Source organism: Macadamia integrifolia, chromosome 7 (genome assembly GCF_013358625.1).
Source record: "Macadamia integrifolia cultivar HAES 741 chromosome 7, SCU_Mint_v3, whole genome shotgun sequence".
Classification (NCBI taxonomy): Eukaryota; Viridiplantae; Streptophyta; class Magnoliopsida; order Proteales; family Proteaceae; genus Macadamia; species Macadamia integrifolia.
The window spans coordinates 22,725,411-22,742,910 of record NC_056563.1 but is presented as its reverse complement, the minus strand read 5'-3'; the positions used below and the strand labels follow the sequence as shown (position 1 = coordinate 22,742,910).

At 37.8% G+C, this 17,500-nt stretch overlaps 2 protein-coding genes across 4 annotated transcripts in view; one reads left to right on the top strand and one right to left on the bottom strand.

Moving 5' to 3' along the window:
* On the bottom strand, positions 1-8,017 carry LOC122085236 (CWF19-like protein 2). Of its 2 annotated transcripts, none has more exons than XM_042653725.1 (7): positions 7,588-8,017; positions 4,558-4,761; positions 3,901-4,476; positions 3,146-3,225; positions 2,628-2,976; positions 1,889-2,101; positions 1-723 (listed from the first exon to the last, which is right to left on the bottom strand). In XM_042653725.1, exons 1-7 carry the CDS (start codon positions 7,744-7,746, stop codon positions 394-396), a joined length of 1,911 nt encoding a protein of 636 aa, XP_042509659.1. In that variant the 5' UTR covers positions 7,747-8,017; the 3' UTR covers positions 1-393. The 2 variants fall into 2 exon arrangements, with proteins under 2 accessions (XP_042509659.1, XP_042509658.1); XM_042653724.1 differs by having other exon boundaries at positions 2,628-2,988; positions 7,588-8,016.
* A 1,920-nt stretch (positions 8,018-9,937) lies between these two features.
* LOC122084587 (poly(rC)-binding protein 4-like) overlaps positions 9,938-17,500 on the top strand; it is a 17,372-nt gene continuing 9,809 nt past the window's right edge. Inside the window, exons 1-2 of one of the 2 annotated variants that reach the window (XM_042652951.1) lie at positions 9,938-10,412; positions 17,225-17,326. In XM_042652951.1, coding sequence (XP_042508885.1) covers positions 10,107-10,412; positions 17,225-17,326 — 408 coding nt within the window. In that variant the 5' untranslated portion in view covers positions 9,938-10,106. The remainder of the gene's footprint in view (positions 10,413-17,224; positions 17,327-17,500) is intronic. The other variant, XM_042652950.1, reaches the window with a different exon arrangement.

Below are 17,500 nucleotides of genomic sequence, written 5' to 3'. Positions count from 1 at the left end.
TAAGTCATAACCCCCTACGGATTCATTAGATCATGGAAACATGCAGTATCTATGTTCCTTTACAGTATCATTCCCTTTAAGTGGTCAATGAATTAGAAGAAATACCTTCCAGGCCTCATATTCTAAAACATGGAACAAACTTCTGTGTAATATCCAAAAAGTTACTTTACAGTTGGTCTTCTAAAGAGGAAAATCATTCAAATACGGAAAAATGCTAATTCTCAAATTAGCCCATCCATACCACTCATTGTCAATGTGTTTCATGCCATCTAGCTGAGAAGCAGACCCAATATCAGACCTTACTTTGTACAAGTTCTTCTGAATTACATTTTTCAAATGCGTAAGATTCTCCAAGTAGGCAAGAATCGGACGCAAGAAAGGATTTAGTTACCTTTAATCAAGCTGCTTGGTCCAATCAAAAGGCCCCCATTCTCGGGCAAAGCTTGAGACTGCTTGATTTTGTATGTCGACAGAATCATACTTCCGGTGACGGTACATGTCTTCTTCTGGCAGACCTAGCATGCCTCTGATAACATTCAGGCCAAGGCTGCTTTGGAATTGTTTTTCATCATCGATCACATGAACAAACCCCTTATTTAGACCAAACTCAACATGGAAGTAAGGGAAATCCTTAGGGATTGAACCACGTAAACCCTTCTTGCTTGTGTCAATAAGCTTCTTTGCATTGTGCTGGCTCCACTCATCTTCAGCTTCATCGATTGCCTGAAATCCAAATAATTGAGAGACAAGTACACAAACAACAAACTCATCAAAAAATAATATAAAACATTTAATCAAAGAAGGTATTCAAAACATAAGAGGGTTTCATCAGTAATATGAGAAAAGACGATGTGGTTGACAAAAGGCATAGAAGAAACATCAATAATCCACCATTTCTGGGAGCTTTCTTAATGTTTCCTGTCATCTAGTCTAATTGAATTCTTCAAAAACCATTACTTACGGGAAATTATCTTAAAGTTCAAGTACGACTACTATCAAGAACTTCGAAGCTTCCAAAATCAAAATCTTTCACAAAAGATGCAATTGAAAATGATCAAAACAAACCTCAGCAGAAATAATCTTTCTATTCGAGTTGAAGCCACAGTATTCTTTATCTTTTTTCATTTTAAAAAAAGTAGATGTTTTTTTTTTTACCTTATTCAGGCCTCTCCATTTACATAGCCTATCTAGAGCTTTTGGATTGCATTCTTCTTTTCAATTCATGAAATGAGTTTTCGTCCAAGAAAGGAGAGCTAAAGTGATGCACTACACATATTGCCTCGAATTTGACATTAAATACACTTGTTTTGAACTACCAGGACAACAAAAATTAGTGAATCAAGTTTAAACTAGGCTTGTTCAGAAGAGGTGACAAACATTCAATTTATAGTTGTCAAAGCATCATCACACAAGGCAGATCTATTGCCCAAGGCAACCAGTCAGCTTATGTATCGAGGTGCCAAGACCCAGAAGACGAAGCAACAATAGCTTGAATATGGAAAATATAGCTGGAATGTGCAACCCGACTTAGTGCCTTGGCTTGCCTTTGGCAAGATGACAACATAATCCAATTGTAACATAATCTTAAACCAGTCTGATGAAGCTTACAATTAGCCTTTTCAGTTCACAAACTTTTCTTTATAGCATATTCTTTTGTACAAAGATCCACCTTCCATATACTAAACACCATCCCTTTACAGCCTTTCCCCATTTTCAACTAAACTTTGTCATTTCATCAAGAAAAAGTAAAGAACAGCAAATTCAGGAAGAAACAAGAAGCAAATTTGCAATATATTCTAAGGAAGAAATTCAAGGACATCTATTTACAAACTAAACATATAAAATAAGCAGAACTGTGATATACTTAATGATAAATTATAAAGCTGACCTTCTTAAAATAAAGTGGAGCCTGCCTCGCCATATCTTGCGGTAAAGGAATGCACTCCACCAAGCAATGGCGTCGTTGCTGCGCCAATCCCATAACAGTTTCAAGGAACACAACGTCCTTCTCTTGCTTTGCAAACATCATGATGAGACACTTTTTGAAGTTGCGAATTTCCTCCCACACATTATTATCAACATTTCTTGTGCTTGATTCATGCTGTATATGGGAAAGATAATCATCATTGTCCAAATTTTGACGAGTAAAGAGATTGAGAGAGAGGGGGGGCAAACAAACAAAAGGGAGAGTGTTTCTTGGGTAACATAAATATCTAACATGTGGCTGGTCGGATGGGGCCAAATTTTTTCAATAGAACTACAAACCAAAGGTTCCCTGCTCACATGCTCAGCTTTAGTCCAAATGAGTTGGCCAAGTGACAAAATAGATCTTTCAAAGTCCAGGCATAGAGCATGCTCCCGGACAGAGAACATTACCACTAAAGAGTGAAGGCATGTTTTATATATATATAAATAATAGGGGTAGGGGAAGGGGCTTTATCTTTAGTCTGATTAGTAAATAGTATCCTTGGGGCTTGGAAACCCGTCTTCACTCTTTAGTGGATGGCAAATGTGGCAATAAACCAATATATTGATTGAAAAGTTGCATAAATTTTCTCTCAATATGTTATTCAACAAACATGAAAAAAGCATGAAAATCAAAGATAAGGAAAGTAGAATGCACTAACCAGTATGGGTAAAATATAGCAATGACCTTGCACAACAGGTTGCCAGGGTGGTAGCATCAAGTATGTGAAATTTGCTACCGAAACAAGAAGATGTTTTGGCCTTGGGTTCTCAAAACAAAATTGGCAGCATTCTTGTTGAGTCAAGATGCGACATGAAATTCTACTCTCATCTGGTTTGTGATTAGGCTCCTCTCCTCTCTTTTGTTTTCGCTTACGTCTAGGGCCATCATCAAAATCATATTCATCATCAGCCTGAACAGACACTCTGAATTGTTTGTTCTGCATTATTTTTTGAGCCAAATGTGCATTGGCATCCTCCTCTTTTGTCTTCTTTGGAAAAGAAACATCCCTCAAAAAACACCTGTAGTTAGATAATTTGGCCAGGAGGAGGAAGACACAGACAAGAATATAAAATGTTGGTAAACCAAATACAATTCCACAAAAATAATTATGTTTATAAACAATGATACATAAGAGGCATAACCGATTATTTACTATAAATTAGTATACACATCTACCTTTTTGAAGTTTCATCAGCTCTCTGGGTAACAAATCTATCTCCACCATCCTGCTTCCCCTTCAGGTTCTCTGCTTCTTTCTGCAAAATGAAAGAAATACTCCAATCAAACTGAAGGAATAAATTGCGACTCTTAGCAACTAAGGAATTTACAATCTATTCATGCATTTGTTTTCACTACAGTCATACTTATGTCAAATTCAAGACTCTTTTCCCCCACCAAATACACAAACACTAGACGCCCTAATTTCCTACCAAAATATCCAAATCCAGAACGAGGCATGCACTTTGTCCAAGAACATGCTGGTTTGGAAAAGAAGTTGAAGTTTATAGGCTGTATAAATCATGCGAACCCATTTTCACAAAATGAAAGTGGACAAAGTAATTGCTTCTAAGATCCAAGTCAAAAACTCTTTGCACAAAAACAGTTAGGCCAAGATGTTGTGAGTACTCAATCAAGAATCTGTTTCTGGTCAACTCCAATAAGTTTATTCTGATATTTCTGTAACAAGATAATTTCCACATTTGACACCCACTATCCCAACCTTATTAAGCTAGCATCAGGATAATATTTCCTTAAAAAGAGACAGAAATATAGTTTAATGTAATACTTGATCTTAAAATTACCATTGCATCATGGGCCATAACAATTTACTCCCACTACTTATTAGCAATTAATAAGAATTTTCTCAATGATAGTACTCCGAGTAAAAAGTACTAAAAATTGAAAAAACTACATAAAGAGTCATCACTCACCATAAGTCTCTCGGCTTCTTCATTCTTTCCTTTCATACGAAGCTGCAACGCCTTGGCTGCTAATTGATTCACACTCAATCCTTGTGTAACAACAGGACTATCTTCACTATGCTTGTCGGTCTTAGACGAAACCACTACTGATTTTGTATACTTATCCCTCTCATAATTTGCATGAGATGAACCCATTGAACCATCATCTTTCTTCTGGTGATGAGAAAATTCGAGAATAAAGCTTCCATCATTTGCAAAAGTATTTAGGCTAGATGCTGCAACAGAGATGAGCCCAACACCCTCAGTGGACATCTTTTGACTCTTGCTCTTCCTCCAAGATAAGGAATCATGAACTCTAGGCGTTTTCATCTTAGAATGCCGGAGAGAAATATCCTTTGAATACTCTTGGCTCTCTCCAGGTAACTTTTCTGGATTCTTGCTTTGATCATCTGCCACATTATGTTTTTTTGCTACCTCTCTCTTCCTATCTTTTATGGCACCCAAATGAGCATGAGAAGGAGCAGATGCACGAGATGCTGCAGAAACAACCAGTTGCCCAAGAGATCCCCAGCGTTCTTCAACAACCTGAAAAAATCACAAGCATAATCATCAAAAGGAAATAAACCAATGTACTAGAACTTTGCAATGAAAGGTAAGTCAATGTACCTCTTCAAGCTTGCGTCCTTCCCTAGTTGCTTGCTCTTTTGCACGCTTCAAGGCTTTCAGTCGCCAGCTGGCTCCACCATCTCCAACAACTGAAGAAGACAAAAGCTGGTCCCTACCAATATTTGTCCCATTTCCTTTTTCTGGGAAACCACTTCCATTGTCTTTCAGATATGGATTCAGTTCTATAGGATTGGGTTTCTTTACCTGCCAACCCACAAATGAATGATATGCAACCAACAAAAAATCATTATGTAAAGTAAACAAAACAGTCCAGCTAACAAGGCATCAGTATTACAAGATCTATCAAATTCAAAATTGCAACAAAGGTTTAAGTAGAGCTAATCATTCTAATATATCAGGCCCTTTTTGGGTTTTTGTCATTCCTTAAGGATGCAGCTTCTTCCCTAATGCTAGGGTTAGTAAGTGAAGAAAAAAAAGCCTAAACCCTATATAACACCTAACAGACCTGAGAAAAATTCAGTAGTTAGGGAGCTAAGTACTAAAATGCTTCGCTTGAACAAGCACCGTGAATGCAAGATATTGCAGTTCTATCATTTCACTTACTAGATTTTGCTTAGAACATAAGATATTGATGTAAAGGCAAAAAGATTTTCTATAAAAGGAAGCAGAAAGCAGAATAAAGTAAAAATACTATTCTCATCTTCTATTTAATTCATGGATGGAGTAATAAGTAGACCCTCTCCATGGAAGGTCCCAAACAAAGTCAAGAAGTCTCTAAACCACCACAAGGTATAGTGGGGAAGGAGGGGGGGGGGCATCCTCTCATGCTTTCAACCTGCTTTCATTATGGCATTGTTGCTTTGATCGATCTCAAAATTTAAAAATAAAATAAAATAACTTTCTGGTGGCATTGGTCTATGTTTATAACAAACAAACACAAAAGGAAGTATTAATTAGCGACTTCTGTTCCCTTTATACATGCCCTGTATTTTCCCAAACTCCCAATGGAAAAGCTTGGCACCTAGCATCAAGAAAAGCTTTGAAAAACAACTTCTCATAAATCTTGTTCTGGTTATAATTTCAACTTGAGGTCACTTTTGGTTACACTTTAGTACTAGTTCTTCTCCCATTTTGTAGAATCCATCCAAAAACCCTGTAACCTTGAATTGGGTTATAGCCTAGAATCCATATTACATTAACCTAACTTACTTTTCAGTACATGTTTAGGAAAGTTTGCTTGGTGGTGGACTGGTTGTCAATTATCTGTAAGGGAGAGACCATTAATTTGATTTTCTACTCTTTAATCTTTGGGTGGAATGGAAAAGGGAATGAGAATATTGGTCTGGGTTGGTAGTTGCTAGCAGATATGTGGGCAGAGAGCCATTAAGATATATAGTCATATAGGACATAGTTACTTTTTTTTTTTGGTAGAAACATAGTTTCTGTTTTTAGCGTATACAAGTAGAGGCTTCAAGGGTCTTAAGGGATATCATTGGCTAATGAAACATTGAAACAGGGCTCGCTGGCTTTATCTTTTCTTTATTTTATTTGGTTGGCAAGTGACGAAAAAGGGTATGGCAGAGAAGAACTGAAGAACTCGTGAACCTCCTACAAAGGTTAAACAAGAAGAGAAGTGTGAAAATATATATATATATATATATTAATTGCAAATCAATCAAAGGAAAAGAGACACCATGAAAGCAAAAGCAAAGGAAAGCTGTCAATCTCTCCCTATCTATTAAATACATAACAAAAGGAACCACCAACTACATAGAGAATATTGGTCTGGGTTGGTAGTTGCTAGCAGTTATGTGGGCAGAGAGCCATTAAGATATATAGTCATATAGGACATAGTTACTTTTTTTTGGTAGAAACATAGTTACTGTTTTTAGCGTATACAAGTAGAGGCTTCAAGGGTCTTAAGGGATATCATTGGATAATGAAACGTTGAAACAGGGCTCGCTGGGTTTATCTTTTCTTTATTTTATTTAGTTGGCAAGAGACGAAAAAGGGTATGGCAGAGAAGAACTGAAGAACTCGTGAACCTCCTACAAAGGTTAAACAAGGAGAGAAGTGTGAAAAATATATATATAGAGAGAGAGAGAGAGAGACACCATGAAAGCAAAAGCATAGGAAAGCTGTCAATCTCTCCCTATCTATTAAATACATAACAAAAGGAACCACCAACTACAAAGAGCTCAAGTCCTCAAAAACCATACTAGGTAGTCAGAGCAAGCAGAAAGTGGAAGCCTAAAGGAGAGAAGGGGTGGAGGAGGAGAAGAAGAGACATGAGAAGGAGGCAAAGGGGCTCCTCCCACAGACCTCTTGGTATGATTTCCTTCAAAAGCCCATCAAAGCCTTATGCTCAAGGCCATCTGCAGCACAGCTCGTCCTTCTGAACCTACCAAGCGGCACCGCAAGCACCAAATTCGTCTCTCAAGATCAAGCAACAACATCTAATTTTAGATAGAATACTCTCAATGTACTTTTGGGAGTCAACATCTAATTTTAAGCTTCCGTATAGTCCAATATTTTTCAGGTTATGCACGGGAGAAGCACTTTTGGTTCTGAAAGGTTGATCTCACGTTTTTATAATCAGAAATCACCACTGTCTAATGTACTCGAGAATGAAAGATGCCAATGTTGTCATGATTCAGATTCTAAGCGTTGTTTCATTCATCATCTGACCTCAAGCTAGATGTAATTGCCGATAGCTTGAATTTTTAGCTTATACAAATAATTATTCATAATTATAGCTGCCACAAGTAACAATGTTTTTAAGATATCATTACAGAGTTGCAACTAAAATTTTCGGTTCTATAGCTTAAAACAACACAGGTGAAAGAATCCCGCAAAGCCCTACTACAAATTGTAAAGGGAAACCAAGAAAAAATAAGTCTACAAATCATGAAAATTAGATTTCCTTCACAAACTCCAACAACATAATCAATAAACCAAAATAAAAACAATTCCCACCAATAGTGAATAAATCAGAGCCAAAACCTTACTATCTCAACTGAATAATGCCCAAAAGGAAAACAGGAATGAGAGAGAAAGAGAAAACCAAACCTGAATTTCGGCTAATCCAGCGATATGATAGAGTGAAAGAGGTGTCGCTTCACCCTGATTCGTATCCCTCTTTGAAGAAGATGAACCAAATCCAACGATCACAGTTTGAAGTTTCAAACCAGAACGAAGGACGCTGCTCTCCGATTCTCCGCTTATCATGTCCTATCTTATCTGGTTACCTGGTTTGATTCGTTTGAAGAGATTCAGAGGAGGAAGGGAGAGGGTTAAGGTAAGTAGGAAAAGAAGAGGGTTAGGGTAAGGAGACGGTTTTGTTTTCGTTAACAACCCTCGACGATTGTGTGCGTAGAATTAATGCAAGTTCGTATTTGACGGAGCGGTAAAGAAGGATACTTTTCCCACCAAAAAAACGGTAAAGGAAACCTCAAGAGGGAGTGGGGGCGGAGAAAATAGAAGGATACCTCTATGTTGTATGCTGATCTTTGTGGATCGTTGTTCCCTCGATAATAAAGGTTTCTGCTTCGTTTTAAAAAAAAAAAAAACTCAAGGGTATAGTTGTAAGTTCATATTAAGTTATTTTAACTACATGACCAATATATTATGAACTCATAATCATAATATTTAACCCACCAAAAAAAAAAAAAAATCATAATATTTAACCCACCAAAAAAAGAAAAATCATAATATTTAATTAAGCTTTACCCAAAAAAAAATTCTTAATATTTAGTTGGGTAGAATATCTCTACCCAAAAAAGGAAAAAGTTGGGTAGAACCGTATTAGGATTATTCATTCATTTATTTATTTTTATTTGTAGAATTAGGATTATCTAAGTGTGTGATAGATCATCCCAAATGTATAAATAAGAAAAAAAAAAAAGGATGGTTTCCTAAGTCCTGGGCATTTAACCCATTTAAGAAAAAAAATTTAAGATAGGCATATGTTTAAAGCCTGTTTAGACTTAAAGAAGTCCATAGTCTACCTAGTTAAGGCCCGTTTAAGAAAGCCCAATTAAAGCCTGACACCGACCAGTTCGATTATAAATTGTAATATGCCCCCCAAAGCCAAGCTCGTTTACTTAAATGCGCATTCATGGAACAGGGCTTCCAAGTGATCAAACCCAAATAGGCCTGATTGAGACCCGCCAAGACCCGATCAATTTACACTCCTAGGGTAATGGTGTCAATTTCAAACCAAAACCGAAACCAAGCCTAATTAATCGAATTGAACCGAACTGAATAAATTCGGTTCATATTCGATCTGGTTATTTGAGTATGCTATTCGGTTCGTTTTCGATTTAGGATGTTAAAATTGTCGGTTCGAAACTGAAACCGAACTGAATTACTCATAATAGCTTTTAAAAAAAAAAAAAACCCTACTATTAGTAAGACTTAAGAGGGATTTTCCATATTCCCTTTTGAGTTTTGACAATTTTGGAGTTAGCAATGGCCATAAGGCCCATAACTTGAGCCCATTCCTTTGGTCCATCACAATCATGGTTCAAAAGTGGAACATTTTTTTATAACTGAATTAAAACCGAAGTACAAAACTGAATTAAAACCGAATATCAGAACCGAATTATAACAGAAACCGAATCAACCAAATTGAATCGGTTTGAGTATCTAAATACGGAACCAAGTTTGTTCTCAGCTCAGTTATGATCCACCATATCGTCATTTGAAACCGAGCCAAAACCGAACTGATTGACACTCTTACCCTAGGGTTTACCTAGAGGAGAAGTGTATGAACAAGTTTACATGTTACACCAATAAGGGATTGAAGAATAGTGTCATTCATATGGGGTCATATGGTCCATATGGATAGAATATGGGAGAGTGTTCAAGTGAGTCATACTCTCGTTAGAGTGTGGATCATGTCCTCATACGAGAATGATTTTCGTACGGTGCTTGGTTCACATTTGGAATCCATTGAAAATAAAAACTAATCAAAAGAAGAGAGAGATTAAGTGGAATCCAAGTGTGGATCAAATATCTTAGGAGAATAATTCTTGTATGAGTACCTAATCTGGACTCCTCTTATTACATTGTCTATTATGTAATAATGGTATAAACAAATCTATACAAGAGTAAGAGCGACAATTCCTCTTTTTTTTTTAAATCATTCGTTTAATGGAGAGGTAATCTAGGAATTTTAAAAGTAGGAAAAAAGAAAGGTCGAATAGATGTATGATCTACCCTAACATTGTCACTCCTAGCACATGTAGACCCTAAGTAAATGATACCATTTTCTGAACTACCATTGGTGTTGGGGAGATCTCTCTTTTTTTTTTTTTTAAGAAAATTGGGGAGATCGCTCACTCTTGGGGAACCTCTCTCCTGTCTTTAAGAGAGAGAAAGGTATAAAATTGTTTTTTTTTGGGTAAGGGTATAAAATTGTTATTATGGGGGGAAATCGGTGAGCTTCTTAGCAAATATGGGGTTTGAATAATACAGAAATTTGTCCTAAACCCTTTATCCGTTTCTTTACTAGATTGATTGTGAAAGGCTTAAGAGTTTTTCGTCTGTTCCCTTGGAAGTTGGAACTTGGAACGCGGCTTGCAACGATGGTCCAAGAAGCTGAAGAGCAGAGAAGCTCCGCTACAGTTACGGAGGAGAGAGGAGATGAATCCGATAGAGGTACGAAGCGTTGCCGTGATGATGAACCGAACGCCGGTGCCGTTAGCGAAGCTCATCCAGATTCGGCGGCGGATCACCAGTCGCTAAAGCGTATCGCGAAAGCTCAGGATGTGTTGTTCAGGATAGTCGTCCCTACGGGGCAGATAGGGAAAGTGATTGGTAGAGGAGGTTGTCGAATCCAAAAAGTCAGAGAAGAGACTGGGGCCATGATTAAGATTGCAGATGCTATTCCTGTGAGTTTCAGTTTCTCCTCTTTTCTTCACCCTATATATTTTACCTTGCGAAGTATACTTTTTTCTTTATTTCTTTCTTTATTACCTTAATTAAGTCTACATTAATTAAGGATACATTGGGACGTGGAAGTTCATGTATGCGAACAATTTTTGGGCATTCTTTTCAAAATATGCATCATGTAGTCCTAGTATGATTGCGAGTATTTCTTATATGAGTGTTCTGATTTCTGCTTCTCAGTTCTATCTGCAATGAAAGTTTCTTCCCTTGATGCTGTAAAATTAGCCAAGCATTAACAACTGCATTGACTATTACATTTAACAGCGAGGAATGTTTAAAAGAAGCATGTAATCTTAAGGAATCCTTTCTCAAGTGGCTTATAGAAAGCCAAAACGCATGAAATGAATGACTGAACCTACTGAAAGAAAAGAAGCAAAAATCATGAAAGAGTAGGAAATCCTTCCCATAGAGTGACTACCTAGTACCCATACATAAGATTCGTTGCAATACTTAGTCTGAACCATCCTTATCAAATGTGGCAACACCCATGATTTAACCTAGTTTCTCAAAATCCCATCGCATACCAATTTTCAATCCCCTGTTGCCACCAATGCTTTTGATTCCACTCTCCAGAATCCTGCTTAAGTGCTTAATCAAAAGAAAAAAAAGAGCCCCTCGACTCAGTTTTGACTGGACTTGAGAATACAAAGACTCTGTTGCGTAATGATGAAATCTGTATGCCAAGTTCTGGTTGTTGCTATGACGATGGGTATAAACTGATGTACGATATGGGGTGGTTTCAAGATCCTACATTTGAGGGTAACGGGCTCAAAGAAAATGATACCTGCCTTCACAAATCAAGACGAGTTTGTTAGTGGTTAGGGTTGAATTTAAGTAATGTAATATTGTTTTAGGGAACGAAAATAGTACCAAAATAGAATTGAAAAAAGAGAAGTAAATGAGCGGATTGTGGAGAAAATTAATTGAACCAGATCGGGTGTTCAGATCAGAACAGAACCTTGTATTAGGAGCAGGACAGTGTAACTACTTCTTACTTAGGAGCGGTAAGTGAAGTGTGGACAGAGGAGGGCGCACCGTAGAGTAGCGAAGGGGCTAAAGGCAAAAAGGAAAAGTCTCTCCAGGAGTTTCAGGGTCGAGTACTCTTTTAATTGGGTATAATATGTGCTGAAATTTTCTACTTGATCGAACGGTTGGATCTGAAATTTGGATCAATCATAGGGATTCTAGAAGGTTATAATAGTCAAACCACAAATCAGATTAGTAATCGGAAACAGAATTATAATATTAGTCAAACTGATATTATAATTTAGGGCAAAAGATCATGTGCGGATTCCTTGGTATGCCCTCTCACATAATTGAGGGCCCCACACTCTCTCCTTCAAGAACCTCCATATTTGAAGATTCGTATTGGGGGTTTTCCATACGCCCGAATTAATACTTGGGCGTCGTGGGAAACACTCTTCCTATAATATAAATCTCAGCAATAACAATCCAACAGAATAGGTAACTCGATTCCAGCACCTAGAATTGAAAGGAAATAAATTCTGGACACAAAGGGCAGAATCGGGAGGTAGTATTTATCTCCAGATCAGCAACAACAGGTCTGGGAAAGTATTCTCTATTATGATGAAGAACTCCTTAAAAAATGAGAATGATCTGCTGGTCACTCCTTATCAGCCAATATCAAAGTTAATGCGACAAAAAAACACTTGCATATAAAATCCTTGGATAGAATATGATAGTTGCAGAGTAAAAGCTTTTACTTACTGGATCAATGGAGGAAAATAAGAAGGAAAGATGAACAAGAATAAGGGAAAGAGGAGGGCACCCGGGCTTCCTGCTGCAAGGTGTTTGGATGGATCAAACACCAACTAGCCTTGATCAAACACAAGGAGCCTTCTTGCAGGAAGAGAGAGCTTCAGTTTTTGGTTATTAAAATCGTGGGCTAAGAATGTTCCCCATGCATGGTATCTATAAAAACTAGAAACCCAAAGTGGAGTTTGAGTTGGAGTCGGCTTGGGAGATCCCTAGTCGAATCTTCATTGCAAAACACAACCCCTTTTAAAAGTCTATTTGGACTTTAAAAGAGATATGGACTCAAATAAAGACTTAAAACTAGAAATAAACCAAAACAACTTAAAAGAACTAAATATTAAGGTAAAGTGCTATGCTAGGCCTGGCCTTAATTATTATTCCTCCTGTGTTATGTCTTCAATACTTCTGTCTTGAATACTGCATCACTAAGGGATAAAGACTTAGTGCTGCAGGAAGAATAAGTAAAGACTCAAAACTGCAGGAAAGTTAAACCAAAGAACAACCAATAACCACTCAACAGTAAACAGCAATAACAGTCCAATACTAATCAGTCAACAGTCCTTAAAACAACCAGAATCATCAGATCCAGAATCTGGAATGTCGGAAAGCAGAACTTGCGCCAACAAATAGAATATCCAGCAACAGAAATAAAGTATGGAATAAGGTACGACCAGAATCAGAACATCACAGGAATAGATACACCAATCAGAACTCGAATCTGGGACAGTAGGTTCTGACTTCTGAGATCTGGCAATTGATCACAACAACTTCAGAAACTTCAACAGAGCAGTATTAAAGAACTAATAAACACATCTAACCACTGATTGGAAGTTCCAGTCCATTGGAGAACAAAGGCAGCAGTCAACTTCAACACAGAAATAAAAAAACATAGATCAATTCTGGGCAGAGAACACTATCGGCCAGAATTAAGAAACTCAGAAACAGACCAGCCCATGGTCTGATCAGCACCAAACTTGGATCGAGTCCTCCTCTGGATGATCCTGACAATCGACCAGAATTACAAGGCCATCGGGTGGCCAGAACCCCAAATAGAACAGGTCGACAGAATAGGTAAACCGAGATCCAGAACCCAGAAAAATTCTGCAGAAGGTTCAGTTACTTACCTGTTCTGCTGGAGAAGATAACCCAATAAAGAAAACTAGAAAATAATAGGAACCCACTCGGACTTCTCACCGTAGAGTGTCGATTGGATCAAACACCAATCCCTAGGCCTTGATCAAACACAATGAGTAGTCATTGAAGCCAGCGGCAGCAACAAGAGTATTTTTTTTTTTTTTTTAAATGTAAATTCTGGGGCTTAATGGGAGCCCTCTCCTTTATTTATAATAATGATGGGGTTACAAGAAAATAGAAACTAATTCTAGTTTCCAAAAACTGAAATAGGAAACTAAAGAAAATAGAAACTCTTATAGTTACTAAATCTGGAAATAGAAACTAGGAATTACAAGTACTGAAATTAGAAGCTAACTAAGTACTGAATTTGAAAACTAAATAATGCTGGAATTAGAAACTAAATAAACCCCATCTAGCCGACCTAAAAGGGAAACTAACTAGTAATCTCGTACTCAATCTTAGAGCCCCTCTTTTGGACCCATAAAAGTGGCCCAATACAATCAAAACACATACGATCAAAGGCCCAGCATGTATGGAACCCAAGCCTAGGCTTATTCCTAATAAAATAAGCCTAGGATTATTCCTAATAAAATAAGCCTAGGCTTATTCCTAATAAAATAAGCCTATTTTGGTGATTAATTTGCATCAACTCTCCCCAACTTGAAAAAATTCATCCTCGAATTTTGCAGTGATGGGGGGCAACAACATGTGACTAGCAGCTTTGACCATCCCCAAACAAAATTCTGGTTGTCTGTAAACTTTCAGAATGTAGCTTTCAAGGCGTCGAGTTTTCTCTTCAAAGAACCATGATGACATAACAAAATTTGTATGTTCGACCTCTGAATCGACACCAACTGTGAATGTTGTATGCATAGAGTCATCAATGTTGGTAACCTTCTCATCAAGGATAGGGGAAACAAGCTCTTATTTTCCATCATGAATCCCAAAGACTTGTTGTGGAGTGCTTTCAATCACTACCTCATCTTCCACAGCTTTAGTCTTGTTTACTAGGCTCTCTTCAATGTAGAATCCTTTAGTGGAGTCTTGTTCTATGGTTTCAACCACCAAAACATTACTAATCACATGAATGCCATAAGTGCCATCATCATTAGTATCTTCCTAGTCATAGTCATACCTACCATCGTCATCATCGTCCTCCAAGGGATATGGATAAAGAGTTGACTCATCTTCCCCATCGGGTTCTTCAATTTTAGCCACTGCATTAACTCTCTGCTTATGTGGGCAAGACTTAGCAAAGTGTCCTAACTTTTGGCAATAAAAACACTGTACTTTGTTGTTACTTGTCATAGGTGCTTTTCCTTTGTAATCAGCCCATGGAGGAAAGGTAGCCTTTGGGGGTGTTGAACTATTAGGTTTAGTGGCTGAAAAATTCTTCGTGACCTCTCCAGCTTGATAATCAAACCTTCTACCAGCCTGTGCTATAAGCTCCTCTGCTCGTAGGGCCTTGTCAAAGCAATCCGTCATTGAGTACACATCAAAAACACGAATTCCCCTGTTGATTTCAGCTCGCAATCCCAGTCGAAACTGAGATAATAGTTGTCTTTCATTCCCCCTTATGCCTATATAAGAATAAAATGCATCAAACCTGTTCATGTACTTTGCAACAGACATAGTCCCTTGACGAAGAGGATTCAACTGGTCTTGTATGTGAGATCTAAAGTTGCGTGGCAAGTATTTGTCAGATAGCTCAAGCTTCATCTCCTCCCAACTAGTAGGTTCTCTACCATGATCTTCCAGTTCATGCTCATAGGTCCTCCACCAATCACGAGCAGCCTCAATTAGCTTAGCATGAGCTAGTTTCATCTTCCGTTCCTCAGGTAAATCATAATAGTCAAAATAGTCGTCCAGTGCCACTACCCAATCATAAAATAGTTGGGGGTCATGTCTTCCATCAAACTCCTTCAGATCGAGCTTGACCTTTTGTGAATCTCCAGAGTACCTCTGATATGTGGGACATTTAGTCTCAAAGTAACCCCTTACATGTTCTTCAAAAGTAGGTTGCACTACAGGAACCCTTTGTGGTGCTCTCAGATTAAGGTTTGCTCTCCTGTTAACCAACTGAGCAGCTACATTCAATGGGGCTTCCACTTCGGGTGTTGTACGTGAATCTCTAGTAGGCTGTTGTGGTGGGGTCTCTACAGTCAACAACCTTGTATTCAGTTCTGCCTTCAATTCAGTCCACAAAGCTTATTGTTCAGCCTTCATCTCAGTCCTCATATTCTGTAACGTCTCCATAAGAGAAGCTAGGGTGGGGGTGTTGTTCTGAGCCATGCTTTGATACCACTTAATGTAGGACTAAGTTTGAAAACTAAAACTAATCCAACTGCAGGAACTTTTAGTCAAAAGAACAACCACTAAGCACCCCAAAAGTAAACAATGAACAATAGTCCAGACATAGGAATCGAACAGCCCTTTGTAAATCAGAAATTTCAACTCAGAACTTAGATTTTCAGAAATTAGATATCACACCAACTGAGGACAATTCAATAGCAGAAAATAGACTATTAAAACAGACCATACTCAGTAACAACACCACAGGGATAGAACAACCAAAACAAAACTCAGTTATGTGCAGAAGCACAATCGACCAGAATCAGAGAACGAACCAGACCAGGCCATCCCCTGGTCTGATGGGCATGAAATTAGGATCGAACCTCCCTTCCAGCAAGGGGGACACTCGATCCAAAGGGGAGCTCAATCCGATGGCTAGATAGCCCAGTAAGTGTAGTCAATACCTGGAGAATTCTGGAAAAAACTCAGATCTGAACTTAACAGTAGATTAGTTCTCTTACCTGAGTTGCAGAACAATAACAGCAGCAATAAGTCTTGCCCACATTAAACAACAATAACACTATAAAGAAAACCAGAAAATAATAGCAACCCACTCGGATTTCTGGCCGTAGAGTGTCGATTGGATCAAACACCAATCCCTAGGCCTTGATCAAACACAAGGAGTAATCATTGAAGCCAGCGGCAGCAACAAGAGTCTTTTTTTTTAAAACATAAATCGTGGGGCTTAATGGGAGCCCTCTCCTTTATTTATAATAATGATAGGGTTACAAGAAAATTGAAACTAACTCTAGTTTCCAAAAACTGAAATAGGAAACTAAAGAAAATAAAAACTATTTTAGTTACTAAAACTGGAAATAGAAACTAGGAATTACAAGTACTGAAATTAGAAGCTAACTAAGTACTGAATTTGGAAACTAAATGATGCTGAAATTAGAAACTAAATAAACCCCATCAAGCCAACCTAAAAGGGAAACTAACTAGTAATCCCGTACTCAATCTTAGAGCCCCTCTTTTGGACCCATAAAAGTGGCCCAATACAATCAAAACACATGGGATCAAAGGCCCAACATTTATGGAACCCAACCCTAGGCTTATTCCTAACAAAATAAGCCTATTTTGGTGATTAATCTGCATTAGCATCACTAAGGGATAAAGAAGGTTACAATTGAGAAGAAAGAATCTCCAGGGAAAAAGGTAAAATTGAAATCGGGGTTTAAGATGAGATGGGACAAAACAAGGTTTATATAAAGTGGAGATTCTGATCACACATAGATTAAGGTTAGTTATCAAAATTTGAACTTTATTACGGTATTTTTCCTTGCCTCTATTTATATTGGTGTGGGGATAATAAAAAAATCTTTATCTCATCTCTTGGCTACCTGCCCTTATACGTCCATTAATTGTCATCATAAATGTTTTTTACGTTAGTATTTATTTTTATGAAATATTGGCAGGAATTGGAATTTGAGCCCAAGATTATGTTATAGATCTAAAATAGTGGTATTTCTGACTTTGCTTTGCAATTTTGCAGCCATATGAAGAGCGTGTAATCATTATCAGTTCTGTGGACAATGATAGCCAGGTTTCTGATGCAGAAAATGCACTTCATCATATAGGCAGGGTTATTCTCATGGTAATGTGATTCTTTATTACACCATTTTAGTTACATAAGCGATTATTTTATCATGTTTACTCCCCCCCGGTAGGTCATTGGTATATCACATTCTCTTAAAGAGCATGGTTTGTTAGAAATGTCACTTCTCTTTTCTCTCACCCCCACCCCCACCCCCACCCCCACCCCCCAAAA